The sequence below is a fragment of the Fukomys damarensis genome, unplaced genomic scaffold (genome assembly GCF_012274545.1).
Source record: "Fukomys damarensis isolate Sample0158 unplaced genomic scaffold, DMR_v1.0_HiC HiC_scaffold_14, whole genome shotgun sequence".
Classification (NCBI taxonomy): domain Eukaryota; kingdom Metazoa; phylum Chordata; class Mammalia; order Rodentia; family Bathyergidae; genus Fukomys; species Fukomys damarensis.
The window spans coordinates 4,812,642-4,828,820 of NW_022900926.1; the positions used below are offsets into that span (position 1 = coordinate 4,812,642).

A 16,179-nucleotide genomic window follows, 5' to 3' on the forward strand; every position below is an offset into this window, starting at 1 on the left:
CAGGGTCACAACCCCTCCGCAGTGGCCCGGTGACTCTGTCACACAGGCCACAGAGGTGCAGGCTAGAAACACAGGTAACTTGGAGTGCAGTCAGGTGCCCGTGACCCTCCCCGGACCCGGGCCCTTGGGGACCTTGTGAGGGGCTGCTCCACTCCACCTGCCACACACCTTCCGAGCTCTCATGGACCGGTGTGAAGGGAGGAGACACAATGGTCCTGTCTTCAGCTCCTGAGCGCTCTGCCAGAGCCCTTGCAGTGGAGCTGCAGACCACCGAGCCCTGCGGCCATCGTCTAGAGGCTTCGCCGCGAGCAAGCTTCCTCATGTGGTGCTAATCTGGCTCCGTGGTTTGGGTTTACCACTCCGGGTTGTTGGACGAGGACCACACAGAGTTGGCACCTTCCAGACTCTTCCTTTCCTGCCTGGCAGGAATTCATTATCCTGCACTCAGGGGAGCTCCTTGCAGCTTTACTGCCCCAACCACCCAGGCCTTGGTCTTCAGCTTGTCGGGATCTGAGCCTGACGGAGGGCAGGACGGGCAAGCGAGAGACCATGTGGGGACTTTTTCTGCAGGTGAAGCCCTGAGTCTATCTGGTGGCCACTATGAAGTCATTCAATATTTTAAGTACTTAGTGATCTAAACACTTTGGTGAATACAATTGATTACTTTACAAAGAGAAAATATTACAGGTAGGATAACTGTTTCTACCCAAAAATTACAAACATTTTCATCTCAGGACTCCCAAAAGAGTCCTAACAATTATTAGGTCTTCTTATAAAGAACTGTTATTAAGATTATGAAGGACTTCAAACAGCTTTTATTTATTTTTCATTGTTTATAATTTCAAACATTAAAGCCAATGATTTTTAGAAGTATGCATCATGTATTTATTAATTAGAAATAGTAAGCCTGCTATATGTTCATAGAAATAACATATTTTTATAACGAATACATTTCACAATACAAAAGACTTTTGGTGACGTGAGTGACATTTTTTACAATTTTGTGAATCTTGTTCATATCTGGCGTGATTAGCCGCAGTTGGATCTGCATATCTGCTCAGGTATTTAGTCTACTGCAATATCATACTTCAGTTATCCTCTGGAAACTCCAGCGCACTCATGTGAGAAGGAAGGTGAAAAACACAAGCAGCAACTTTATACTTTCTTTTTTCTTTTTTTTTTTTTACAAAAATAGCATTGGCCTTGAAGAACCCTGGGGCACGAGAAGTTAGTGAGACCAATATGGGGAGACAAATGCCAATATGAGGCCTCAACTTGAGAACTAGGGGCTTTTAAAAAAATCTTATTGAGTTTATTGGTGCTTTTTAAGTATACAGTACAGTTACATTCATCTTGGGTTCTTGTATCTTTACATGATGCATCTTGGTTCTCATTTATCCCCCATACCCTTCCCTTCCTTTACCCCCTCCTCCCTCCCCTATTTATAAATACTTTGTTTCCATTTTTTCCTTTTCTCAAATTTTTTCTTGCCCCTTATTTCCTTTTCCCTACCCTTCCCACTTCCCTTTCTCCTTTGGCCCTTTACTTCCTATTTCACATTATCAGGTATACAATTTGTATACAGTTATACAATTTACATTTTTAGTTTTTCACAGCAGAGAAACTATTCGGTATTTACATGTGTGTCTTATTTATTTCACTAAAGAGTATGGGTCTTTCTTTAATGAACATTAATTTTTCTAATTATTTTTTGAAGAATTAAGCAAAAGAGAGTTCAGCCAAAGTGACATTTTTGGGAGACTGGGAGACTAAAGGCCAGGTGCAAAGAGGAAGTGAGGGTTAAGGCTTGCTCCAGAACTCGAATGTTAAATCCAAATGGAGGCAGGTTTCTGTGTCCTAAGGAATTGGATCTCCGAATCCCAGGGACACGGCTCTGCCCAAGCTCTAAAGTGCCTAAACACTTCATGTCGGTTATGGACACTTCCTCAAATTTGAAAAGAGGTATAAAGGCAAGGAAAAGAGAATTAGAAAATCTGGGTGGTAGAGTAATGGAAGGGGAACAAATATAAAACTTAAAGCCATGAAATTTGACTATTTCGTAGTCCTAAAATTCTCTCACTACTTTGCCTTGAATGAATTAAAAAAAAAAATGTTCAGCTTTCTCCTTTATCTCAATCAAATGATCAATTTTTTTTCCTAAGTGGAGATGGTGGAGGAAAAATTAACCTCTCTGGGAACATGTTTCCTGTCAAAAACCATGCTCAGAACTCACTGTCTTTCTTACAACATGTTGGTTGATTCCCCAAAGTACTGATAACATAAATGGTGGAATTTTCCAAAATACACTGAAAAGATTTGCTATCTCTATGGGGAATTAATACTGATTTCAGACTCTTAATAAGACTCACATGAATGGGCCCTTATTATTACACTGTGTTTTGCTCTCTCCGAATGAATACCAATCAACTAACTAGAATATTGTATTCACCCACGTATCTGACCTTTTAGTTTCCTGTTCAACAGAAAGAAAATGTGACTCTCAAACTATTGTGATTAGATAAAACTTTGAAGATGCTAATGTAAACTATAACCCTAGATTTACATTAATAATAATTGTCATTTTCAAAGTCATTAGCAATTTCTTGTATTGTTACTAAGGAAATCAGCCCAGGTGGGCCGCAGCTGTGGAGACCCCCGGTCAGTGTTGGCCGAGAGGACACTGCCGACATCGCTAAATGGACAGTCACAGCGATCAGAACAGCCTTACCGCTGTCTTCTACTTGGCTGAGATCAGACACATTTCTTCCTGCCTGTAGGCCTTGGGCCTCTCTTAGAGCTTTTACTGTAGAAATCCTGCAATTGTAAATTATTTCTCTGAACCTTCAAGTTAGAAATCTTTCACAACCAAGAGCTGTCTTTCACAAGGCACAGAGAGCCATATTTTTGAAATATTTTGAATATCAAGCAATCAATCAATCAATTGTAGTGCTCCTGTCTCCCACTGTCTTGGTAGAGTTGAGGCCCAACATTGCCTTGTGCCTGTTAGAAGCCCTTAGCTCAGCACACTGGCCATCTACTCCCACAAAATCTTATTTTCTGCCGCTTCCCTTCACACTTAAAGTCTCAGGCTTTTAGTTTTCCTGTGGTTGGGTTCCATCTCTTTCCAGTGCTAAAAGACTTGGTTCCTTTTTGCAATAGTCATGCATAATGTTTTTCTTGCCCATTTAATTCCATCCAGTGCAATCTGCTTTGGCAACAAGATTATTAAACTCTGTATCAGGCCCCTGATAAAGGCAGGTGGATTGCCAGGAATGGACTATAACGTATTTGTAGCTCAACAGAGCAAGGTGACATCGGTTGCTTGTATGTGTCAAAGATATAAGGAGTTACTATGAGGGTATTTTACCAATTGTTGATATTTGATAAAATTGCCAACACAGTAGGAGACTGAGGAACTGAAGGTGCTCTGTGCTACCCCTTTTATTTTGAAAAAGACTGCATGAAAATTACTGTTTAAATAGTTAGCGCATCATTTTGTGTGAGGTGCAATAGAAGAGCCCATGCATGCTAAATACATGCACATAATAGATCCAGCAATATCCTATATCCTACGGGAATATAGCTAGGACAGCATCCCAAACCCAACTCTGAACATTGGTGAGTTGTTCCTACAAAAGGTGAAAGGAATCGTTGAACATACCTTCCTTCTTCTCATCCTTTTTCACTGCTGCTGAAATAATGAAAGGAAATAGTGTTAAACATATGAAATGATCGTTTCTTAGGATACTTCCCAGAATATAAGAATATATTCTATAGTTTCAAGTGGTCACCTATATAATAATTAACTCTTGCAAGTTCACAGTAAGAATAACATCTGAAATATTATTTCATATAAATATTTTTTAAATTCAGAAATAAGCATGTAGCAAAAATGAAATAAGTGATATATTGAGTCATACAGCTAAGTCAAATTCATAAATATACATTTATTGTAAGTTAAATTTAGGTTTCAAAGAGTTATATTAAAGGAAACCACAGTAAATCCTGGAAGATCACTAAAGACAAGACTACAAATTGATATACCGAAACATGGAAGTCATAGTCTACAAAGTACCTAGATGTAGATTCTGAAGAATTATATGTCAGTGTGCATTCTACATTTGCACTGCCATAACACTATCTTAAATACTCCGTTTCAGAAAGGAGGAGTAAATGTCCCACCGTTCTCTGGACCAAGAACATGCCATCATTTGTACAGAGAACCAGGACACAGAATATGTTAAGCAGCTTTGAATTCTGACTGGCTCTGCAGTGGTTTGTGATGATCAGAAACGAATTTGTATCTCTTAGGTGTCAACAGAAGCCTTTAAGGGAGATGTTTGCAGGTTTAGGATGGTTCCTGGTGGAATGGACCTCTGTGCCCTCCTAAGACAATCAAGGAGCCAAACTCAGCTTAGAGAAGTCTCACTCTGCTTCCCTGAATCTGAGATGGTGATCTCAGTGATCCAGCTAGGCTCAAGCTGATGCTGAGGATCACTGAGAGCCAACACCAGGGCTGCTCTACACATGGATGTGATAGCACAGTGTTGCTGTGGCATTTTCAAGCCATCCTGTAGCTTCATAATAGCAGCTAAATAAAAGCATCCCAATGAAATGGAGCATCAAGACCTAAAATCTTTTGGAAATGTTCAAGGAGGAAGTGGCCCAGCTGAGTACAAAAGCCAGGAACAAAAGCCAGAAAAGAAATCTAGTGTGCTTTAACTTAGTATAGGTCATTTTCCCACACTTCCTAAATGTTATTGATTTGCTGTTACCCTTGTAGTTTACAAAGTGAGCTTTACAAACATATTGTTTCTACTTTGTGACATTTCATTCTTTTTAATGTAGTTTTAACTGATAATACAGAAAATATAGAGAGATTCTATGCTTCTGAGCTTCTTCAATTTTAAAACTTTGTCCATGCTAATGCTATAATGAAGATAACAACTAAATTGAATTCAAGATTTGGGTGCTGCCTGGCAGATTTCAAAGCCATGTGGCAATAATTTCAGCATGTCTTGTGATCTGGACTTGTTCGTTCTTTAGTTTGCAGATAACACTTTTGTTTAAAATTATTTTTATAATTTTCAAAATCATCTAGCAAGTATATATTTTTATTTTAGAATTCACATGTTATTCACATTTTCTCTCAGATGTGTGCACTATGGAAAAGGGGTGAAGCAGTGTTCCTCTTTTAGATAGAAGAGGAAGATACGCATTTTTCTTATGCAAGTGTCTCACGATATTTCCCATAATTCAATTCATATCCTCTCCAAAGCAAATTGGATTAGACAGTAGAAGTGGAAGACTCTTTCAAGAAAACAAAATAAGATAGCACAAAATTACAAATAAAAGTTGCTGTCATCTAACAAGGGCCCTCAGAGGATCCCCAGCTGGTGGCTGGCCCAGAAGCGTACTTTTTCTCACTGATGATAAACCCACTTCTTAGAGGAGTGTGACTAGTGCCTTGCCTGATGACAGAAGGTAGGCTGAGAATGCAAATATATTTTTCAAAGCCATTAGTAGGAACTCGACAGGGAAGAAAGGCTCTGAAACTAAGTTCTTTTAAAAACAGCAAAATCTTTTGTAGCTATGTCAAAATCTAAAATAACCCAGGAAGAAGGTACAGGTATAGAACACACACCTGCACTGTTTCCTCCTTCCCATTCTTATTTTCTTCACAGTTTAAGTTTCAGTTTTGTAGTGACAATGGCAGAGCATTCAGTGCAGGCATTTGACCTCTGCTATCTACACCAGTTTCTTGCGCTTCTGGTATCCTTGGAAGATGATGGCCTCTCTTCGGTGCCATCAGGAAGGTTTTGTGATCTGGCAGGCTGGATTCCGTACCCAGAAACTAAGCAAAGCCAAACTGCTGGGGTCCAGCTGCTCTCTAGAATGGCTTTGTGACTCGTGTGTCCCTGTGTCCCCTTGTAAGCCCTCAGGATAGCCAGCCCAGTCCTACTCTACTCAGCTGGACTCTGTCAGTGATACCTGATTTACCAGATAGTTGTGGTCCTCAGTGACGGGGCTCTTCATTCCTATCTCATGGTGATGAGGCTATCGGGGTTATAGTTCAAGTGGTTTTTTGGGTTTTTTTTGGGGGGGGTAAAGATAGAACTCGGGACCTTGTGCTTGTGAGGCAGGTGGTGGCACCACTGAGCTACATCCCTGGCCTTCTCACTATTTATCATATGATACCTACAAATCAGATAGAACTTCCACCTCGATTCTAATGGGTGACTGAAAAATCTCTGCCCGGATTGCTCTTCATCTGGTCAAGCTTAATCATCCGCCAAAAAAGGGCTCCATCTTCCTTCCAGCTGCTCATCTCTCCGGCCTCCTGCATACAGGAGTCAGCACCCTCCTTTCTCCCAGGCTCCAGCGGGAAGCACCCTTTCACTCTTTCTGGGGCTCCAAGCTTATACTCAGTTCTTCAAAGTGATCATCACATTTGTACCTTTCTTATGTCCCTTCCATGACCTTCTCTGAGGTCCTTGTCTCGTGCTTTAATAACAGTGGACTCTCGCAGCGTTTCCTCACTCTTAATGTTGGGCTGACAGCGCTCTCTTCTCAGCCAGTCCGATTCCCAGCCGCATCCCTGCTCACCCGCGAAGAATCCCTCAAATGCCAACACTAACAGCTACATCGTCTTCAATCACATAATATTCAATATGTCTATGATTTTATTAAAGACACCTTATCTATGTATTCCTTACATGTCTTGTATCTCCAAATCAGTCTCCTACATTATAGAGATATTTATTTCATAGACTCCTTAGTGCCTCGAAACTTCATTAAAATAACTTTAGTAATATATTTCCAAAGAAGTATGAGAATCTTAACAATAATTACAATTAAACACGTGTTCAGGTAAACTTCCATATTAAATATTTCTTCTTGCAAAAGTAAAAAGTAAAAGAAAGATACGATGTAGCCTTTATCACCCTACAAGCATTATTAATTTTGCTCCTTCTAAAACATCAGTCTAGGGCTGAGGATTTAGCTCAGTGGTGCAGCCACCTGCCTTGCAAGGTCATGAGTTCGATCCCCAGTACCAAAATCAAAAAACAAAACAGAAAAAATATCAGTCTACTATAGCATTATTCCCAAGTGTATGTAAGTTCTGTACAACTTCTGATATCTTAAAAATCAACGATTTTTAAACTGGCCAAGGTCTGCTTGAGGAATCTAATGTGAGCTTCACCCCACATGTGTTCACATATCTAATACTTGAAAATGTTACTTCTATATTTGTGTGCATGATTTAGTTTCATTCCTGGAGTGTTAGCAAATGTGCCTGTGAGAGAACTGTAGAGGCTCTCTTTATTCCTGCCTTGGTATGTGGTTGTCATTATAGTGAGCTCATATGCTGCCTAACTCTTGCCTTTCTCTCTGTGCTCAACCAACATTTCCATCTGATTTTCTCACAAGCGTAGTTCTAACAAGAATTTATGACTAGACTACCATTCACTCAAAAATAATTCCTTTATTCCCAAAGAGTAAGTTCAGAGGCTGTCTTGTTGGATGTAGTATGAATGTTAAAGAAACCATAGCCTCAAGCTCACATTTGGAGGGAATTTCCAAATATCTCCAGTTTCTCCCTCTGAACTCCTAATAAGAGGTTGAAGTAAAACGAAATTCCCTCCTTGAGCTACAGTTGTACATCTACACCACGTTCTATGGAAGTTTCAGTCAGAACAGAAAGAGCAAGGGTGATTTATCTTTTTCACATAAAATTCTATAATTTGCTCATTTACAAATCAACGATTTTTAAACTGTCCAAGGTCTGCTTGAGGAATCTAATGTGAGCTGCACCCCACATGTGTCTGCACCCCTGTCTCAGCACCTCCTCACCATTGCTGAGTTGTGGAGGGAGAGAAGACAAAGATCTCCAATAAACATTGAAGCTTTCATGTTCTCAATGTGTCATCTAAAGATCTGTGCATGACCACAGCAAAAATCTGTGCCCTTCCCTTAGGTTTTCATCAAACTAGCCCTCATGGTTTGAGAATTAACCAGTTTTGTTGGCCTCCACCATTACTTTGGATATATGTAAAAGCTCGATGACTGAAATTTGGAGCCCAAATCCTCATCTTTGTTTCCTTCTGCAATTCCTCTGCAATTTTGTCTTAGTCTCGAATGCCTGGCCCCATTACCAAATGATTACTTGCAAGTGTGTCTTCCTGCCATCATATAACAGTTTTTGTAATAACCCAGCAGATGGTGCTATCCTTCAATAAACAGCTTTTGCCTTGGTCAATAAAGTGCTATTCACTTATGGAGGAAAAAAAGCAATTGGACTTTTGTTGTTTTATGGCTTACCTGGTGCTGCAACTTTTATAGTACCTTGTTTGGTTTCAGGAGCTTTTCCTGGCTCTTGGGAAAGAAAAAAAGGTAAATAAATTATTGCAAAGTACTATTTCAAGACATATGTAAACAAAGAAGGAAAGAAGTATAAAAACAATAACATAGTAATATTGATTATGGCATTCATCAGTTTTGAGGGGAAATAAAGATATTGAGGGAATTGCAGAGAATGAGGCTTGCTGAGACAAATAAAAAGAAGAAAAGAAAAGACTGAAGTTAAAGCACAAGATAAAGATTCCAAAAAACTATGTGACTTCCTTGTAGTGTGACCATGAAATACTGTTTTACATTTGTTACTGGAATTTGAACACTTAAAATTTCTCGGTAAGTTATTTCTGGATTAGCATCCTTCAAATTGGTGGGATGTTTAGGCACTAATAAAGTGGTGGGTGAAAGTCACTGACTGGGACCCATAAGAATTAACCCTGGCCACCAATTTCCAGCCAGAGATGCATCTCTGATCCGCCCCCTCCGGCCCAAGCACTGCAGTGGCCTCACTATCAGAGTAGCCTCGGTAATGACAGCTTTCCGAGAGGAAGCAAGCTGCAGTTTTCTCATTACAGAAATGTGCAAGAAAGACATGGCAAATGAAAATGTGCTTAACTATCTGGAGTACAAATAAAGAGAGAATAAAGACTTCTACATGCAGTGATGGATCTCACATTTCACTTACTATGCCTCTTGATTCACTTTGCTAAGTTTTTGATAATAAAAATTTTTAGCAACATGCAAAGATTTGGTAATTTGTTTTAGATATTCACCTGTATTCACTCATCTCATATTTATTTAGGAGCTATCATGTGCACTTACTAATCTATCTGTAAATGTAGCATTTGATATATACATATATACACGTGTTTAATCTTTGATTTGATATTACCTTATTTAAAATTGAAATATAAATTAAAGTTATAAGATAACAAGATTGTATGACAATAATTTGGCAAAGAATTATAAGCTAACATTCCACATTTTTTGGCCCCGTAAAAGAGGTTTAATTTCTAATTTATACTTTACTTATTGTTGGAGAGATTATTATTCATTTGTATCATAACTATGATTATTAGAATGCAAATTTGTTTTTGTGGTTTTACATAGAAGAAATACTGTTTGCTCTACATATATGATTTTATTAGTACAGTTATTTCTTCAGACAAATCTTTTGACAAAACTGTAATATTCATTTTTTTCTGGAACAAAATTCCAGTCAACTACAATGCCAGTATGATCTCTGTCCAGCCTAGACTAGATGGTTCAGCTAATAAGTTGTCAGTATTTACATGTAGATACTGAATTCTTACCATAGTTCTATGTGCTGCTCTAAACCTTCATCTATATGACTAGCATATAGTAGCCACTCAGTTAATATTTGCTGAGTAAAAGTGGGATGGAGAAATGAAAAGAATATGTCTAAACAATCAACAGATGCTCCCAAGCTGTTCAGATGTTTCTCTCCTTGGGCTTTTCAAAGTTTCCGAACCATGTAGAGCAGTTCATGCTTAAGCTTAGGAAAAAAAAAAATGGTTTTAAGGTATCAGTTGTAAGTTACTTTAAAAAATTTGCAGCAGATTTTTCTACTGTTTTCTTCAGTTTCTTTCTGAAAGAAAATCTTTCATCCTAAACAAAACCATCCTTGTGGGATTGGATGGAACCGTCCAGGACATAACAATTATGAATATGGAGCTTTTCTTAAGACTCAATTCTTCCTCCCAGCGGGCTGTCCACTGTTTTCTCCCTCGGGAACTTCTCCTTCACTAAGTTCAGAAACTGGTCCCTGACTACTCAGTGGTCCCCACTTGGGTGATCTGGAAGACTGCTCGTCTCTCCCAGAGTCACACCTCTCTCAAGTAGCCCGACTTGTCTACTCTGGCTGTGTGTACCCTTGGGAGGGATGTGTTATGACTCAGTTCCTCATGGACCTTCACTGTGCTGTGCCTCAGTTCCCTCCCTGAGCCTCCCTGACTCCATTCCTCTTCCCCTCAGACGCTACAGTTTACTAATGCACACACACACACGCACACACACACACACACACACACACACACACACCACTGCAGTGCACTGAAGGTCCTGCCCCCCGGTAGAATGGGCTTTGAAGAGGACATTTTGTGAAGTCCACTTGTAGAGAACTCTAATGGACATGAATTTCAGGATCACGGCTTCCTTCTATGCTGCTCTAATCTTGAGCTTTTGCAATTATTTATATTCGTTCACAAACTATTCAGTGGAAAACCGAATGCCTTTTCGATGACTTTGCCAACTGCGTCCTCCCGAGAGCAATATCACCGACAAAGTTATGGAGCTCATACACGGAGGTGACCGGATTTGATCTCTGCTTGTACACAGTATTTTAGCTTTCAAAACCATATGGGTTAAGGAAGGGAGACAATACCAAGACCATAATGCAGATCATAAGAAAGCCACATCAAAAGTATAAGAGAAAACCATTTTAAATCTACACAAATTTTCATTAAAATACATATAATGCTTTTATTTGATTTGTGCCAAATAAGACAAAAAAGAAATTTTTACTAGAGAAAAACTCCGAACATATACAAAGATTTTAAAAACAGCATAATGAGCCCATGTTCCCCAAATCCATTTCCAAATATCAAGTAATGGCCAACTTATTTTCTCTATACTACACAGATTCTACGTACTCCAATGAACATTTTCAAATGATTTTTTTCTTATATTAGCTTTCACTTAGTAATTTTATTTTTGAAATAGAGTTCAGTGATTTAAGTGAAGTGATCACAGGGGCATCCGACTAAAGAGTATAATGATTTTGAAGCTGATAAATGTAAAAGTCGGCTCTCTCACTGCTGAGCCAAAATACCCAGCACCCACCACTTAAAGGAGGGAAGGTTTATCTTGCCCCATGGTTTCAGAGGGTTCAGCCCACGGTAAGCTGGTTCTAAGGCAGAGAGGGCCTGCGCGAGGGCATTTATTGCAGAGGAAATCTCCTCAATGGTGGCCAGGAAATGGAGAGAGGAGAAGAAGCCTAATACGTCCTTTCAGGTCCCTTCTCCTGCTCTTCCAGTTGGGCCCCACCTCCCAATACTGCACAGAGTCAGCCAGAAACTCAGTCACGGTGCAATTTGGCGCCCCATAGTGTTAATTATGGTGCCCCATGATCTAATCACTTCTAATAGCTCCACTTCCGAAATGAGAACTTGGAGGAACATTTTACACCTAAACCTTAACTGTAGTGTTTCGTGCTATAAAATCGGGCAGTATGGACCTAGACTAAAATGCCAGTATAATTTACGTGAAAGCATTTCAGCAGGAAATCATTAGATAAGTTACTCTGTGTAAGGCGCCAACACCTGTTATATCTCTAGTAACAAATTGGCAGTATTTAGATAAACCATGCGCTTCAATTTCTTGATTACATCAGTATGGCAGAGATTGATTTACAAGATTGATTGAAAAATCATTGTGAGGCTGCAAATATTTTGTTAAGGAATCAGTTTTTGCACACAGGTTTAAATATAAGATTAATATTATGGACTTTTCACCTATCTATAGACTACTGTTTATACCCCGACGAATTATTATAAGGTCTAAACTCATAGACTTCTCAAATGACTTTAGCAAAAATGCACTGGTGCATCATGAGTCTCTGGCATTTTTTTTTTTTTTACTAAACCTCAACGCACAGTATTTTTGAGAATCATATTTACATCTAAATATTTTTAAATATCCCCTGGCCTCTGAAAAAATCATGTATGTATTATGGTTTTATTTATAAATTACACTGGGAGAAATCAATTACTACTGTAAAAGTGACAAGAACAGTCTCTGAATAACACTTAATATCCCTTCAATTCAGCAAGTAGCCTAATAAGCAACAAAGCTTCTATTAGAAAGAGGAGCAATCCGACCAGGGCAGGAACATGAGTGGCCGCAGGTAGAAAAGCAGGAGACGGGAACCATAATTTTCTTTCTGATCATTTCTCAATATCTCACTGGCAGGGCTGAATGGTACAGATTTCCATTTCAAGGTGTAATCAAACAATTGCTTCTTGTACAAATATCCCTTCACACCTAGCCAAAAACCTCCCTAAGAATCATTAATTGTTGCTTATTCAACCCCGACACCCTGGCCCATAGCAAACTGCTGAAAAAAAAATTGTCTATAATAGACATTGCATAGAAAATCTAATTATAATGTGAAAAACCTTCTAAGCTGACCAGTTTGATATAAAACTGTGCATTTAAGAATGTGTGTTAATTTCTGAGATGACACAAAACTAATTAAACTTTTTGCTCTTTGATCACTGATTATTATGCAGAAAGCCCTTTAATTTTAAATGTCAGAACTTGACTTTCCATAGGATATTCTTACTCAGATATGATTTGAGAATTTTGCAGAATTTTACTATTTTCACTATGGCATGAAATAGCATTTTTTTCCACACTCAAGTTATGAATCAAACTTCTTTTATTGCCCTTTTTAAAAAAAAATCCTTTTATATAACTGTCTCTTGCTAGTCCTGCAATGTACAAGAGATTTGGATTTTTGTTAAGTGATAAACTAAGTATGGAAAATTTGAAAGCCTTTCATTTAAACCAGCAGAGAAATTCATCCTGAGTGGTTTAGCAGCTGAAATTTGATCCCTCAAAAGTGGACATATTTTTTTAAATAAGATGCTAAAAACTAAAAAAAATTTATCCTGAAACCCAAGAAGTGACTGAGTTAAATTCTAAATTATTGTTCTCTACTCTTAAAAAAAAAGGGGGGTTATTTTAAATGTGGATATACCCCAGAGAAAGGTTAACATTTAAACCAAAAGTTACTATGTGCTTCAAGGTTCTTAACCTGGGCCTCTTGTACTTACTGCTCCAGATGACACATTTCAGAGTGTGACTTCATTTTAGCGTGATAATACCCTACTGAGATGAAAATAACCGAGAAGTCTGCCTTGGCCACTCTGTCCGCCCAAGGGGACAGAAACCTGAAGGAAGGGCCTGTTCCCTGCCAGATATGCAAACTGCCAAAGGTGCACAGTGCACAAACATGAATAATTTATCACAATAATTTCTTATTGCTAGAGGTTAGAAACCTAAATAACCTGGCAGCATCATTTGCAATAGACAGCATAGTGTAGCTAGAATTCTTTTTCTCCAGAAAATCTTCACCCTATCAAGCAAGATATTGTGTTTAGAATCTAAGCAGCTTTTAACTTAATAATAGTCTTACAGAGTTTAACTCAGAAAAAATGATTATTCAAATTCTTAATCTTTATTTTTAGCCCTTTTATTTTTTTCCCAATCTTTAATAAATCAGATTTTCAATTTTTCCCATGGCAATCATTTTCTTAATGAGATAAAAATTCTATCATTACATATAAATCACAATCTAACTGCAGTTTGTGCAGATGCCAACAGCTTTTGCCTCTTTTCTTGAAAGAGAATCAAGCACAGGAAAACAGAAAATGACTTGAAAACATGGAGTAGTGAGCAATGTCCTGGCACCCTGAAGTTGTCTGTATAGAGTGTGTGAGCGCAAAGTTTCTTAAGTCATTAATAATTTGGAACTTAGACTTGAAGACAGAGGTATAAATATATTTAAATGATGAAATAACAGATGTTTTTGTAATCAATAGAGAAGACAAGAACGAGACCTTCCTTTTTGTGCTAGGATTAAAAGCAGGACCTTCACACTGAAGTTCATCTTCAACCCAGTTTTAACTTCTTCCCCTCTCTTCCTCTCCCCTCTTCCCTCCTTTTCTCCCTCTCTCTCTTTCCTCCCCCCGCCACCCTCTTAAAACAAGGTCTTTCCAAATTGCCCGGTCCGGGCTTGATCTATCACCCCTGTGCCTCAGCCTCTCTGGGTGCTGGAATGAGAGGTTCTCTTCTCTGTGCCTGGCTTCAGTAGCGACTTTCTAAACTCAGTGATATGCAGGTAGAGGACAGGGTTATCTGAAGGATTTACTTGTATGTTCCTTGATGGTAAATTTATCGATAATGTATTTTTTTTATTGACACACATCTTGGGTGACCACAAATTTTCATAATATCTTCAAAGTAAGCATTCTGGCTAATAACCTTGACAGGTTTTCATGAGCGTGGTACACAATTCTTTAAAAAATTTGGAATCAAGTAGAAATTTGAATTCCGTTCAGAGTTTTTAGCAGAAACGTGACACTTTATTGAAACAAAGTAACGATCTAGAAAAATATTTCATTCCTCACCTGAGTGATTTATTTTCTTGTCTAAAACTCTCAGATTCACTTGGACTCTTTAAGAAGATAAATCAAGTCAAGGTCAGGATGTAGCTCAGTGGAGCTGCCCCTGCCTGGCAAGGGCAAGGCCCTGAGTTCGATCCCTGACCCAAATAACAAACAAACAAAACCGAACAAACAAACAAAAAAAATCAGGAGTTCATTTTAGAAAATAAGTCATTTTATCCTACAGAAATTATTCAGATGAATACACACACACACACACACACACGCACACACACACACACACACGTGTGTGTGTGTGGGCATGAGTGTGATGGAATTTGACTCTTCAGCTACCCTTTTGAGCTCAAATTTCCGTGGTGGAAATCAAACTCAGCTCCGTCGCTGGTGCCCTAACTCACAGCTTATACCTGGGAGAAGGGCATGGCTCTTCCATAACAAATTTGAACAGTGGAATCTATGCAGCTTGCTATTGCTCTAACACTGTTAAGAGCGCCGTTCTGTTTCTCACTTTTATAGAAAAGGAGACAAGGTATTTTCAATGCATTACTCCATTAGGAAATGTTATGAACTGAACTTTCCTTGGAAACATAATGCTATGAAAATATAAAACTAAGGACAGTGATAAGGGGAAAACTGGCAGAAGATTATTCCTACCGGGAGCCTCTGCCTCTATCAAGGTTTCTGGCACTGAGCAGACACCTGGTAAATGTTCTCGAGTGAATAAATGAATAATGGTGAGGTGCTTGAAAAATCAATGCTATGTGCCTGAAAATCTAAATCAAATGGGTAGTAATTATCTTCGCAAATCACTCAGACTTCCTGCATCTTTTTTCCCGATTTGCAGTTTTGCAGATGTCAAAATCTGAAGTTGTTATAGTCGAATTCAAAGAGAATCCAAGTTTCTTGTAAAAATTTCAAGGTTTATAAAATACAGAGTTATTATAGCGATACATTAAAATCATTTCCAAAGAAAAGGCTCCTCAGCATAGAGTTCTAAGTCGTGTAATCTGAAGAATTCAGTTTTATTTTTTAAGCGCACGCGTTCTTCACACTTAGTTCGCAGAATGAATAGACAGCTTAGGAATTGAATGATGTGCAATTTAATTTAAAATGAGAAAAATGCTTCTCTAAATAATTACTGAGGGCTGTCACGCACTTTCTTCTCTGTTTATTGTTCCTGAGCTTGCTGACAGTGAGCCCCCTGAGCACCTGAGTCCAAGTTTCGCCCTCCCTTGCTTAGAGGCACTGCTCGAACGATCCGGAATAAAATGTGCGGCAATCTGAGTTTCAGATCTGAGTTTTCCATTTTTAAGCAGGAAATTTGTAAAAAGTCGGATGGAGAGGCAGGGGATAGACCCGCAACAGGATAAGGAAAAGAAAGCTGTGAAGTGAGTGAATTCAAATGTGTCCCCTGAATTATGGATCAGCCTGGCTGGGGCAGAAGAGTGTTGTTTGTTGTCAATAACTAAAAGTTAGTAAATTATTTAAGCTGGCCATTGCCGGAGGCTGACGCTGTGGTGTGAATCCCCGGAAATGAATTTGAGCCGAACAGCTCAGCTCCGCCAGTCACCAGACCAAGTCCCCACAGGAAGGAGCCACTGCAGTCAGTCAGGCT

The 16,179-nt window shown here is 38.9% G+C and overlaps 1 protein-coding gene across 1 annotated transcript in view; it reads right to left on the reverse strand.

Moving 5' to 3' along the window:
• Nucleotides 1-16,179, reverse strand: part of Trdn (triadin) — a 205,633-nt gene that overhangs the window by 7,260 nt on the left and 182,194 nt on the right. The window contains exons 13-14 of the mRNA XM_033763212.1: nucleotides 8,323-8,376; nucleotides 3,662-3,691 (exon numbers count right to left, since the gene is read on the reverse strand). Of these exons, the coding sequence (XP_033619103.1) occupies nucleotides 3,662-3,691; nucleotides 8,323-8,376 (84 nt within the window). The remainder of the gene's footprint in view (nucleotides 1-3,661; nucleotides 3,692-8,322; nucleotides 8,377-16,179) is intronic.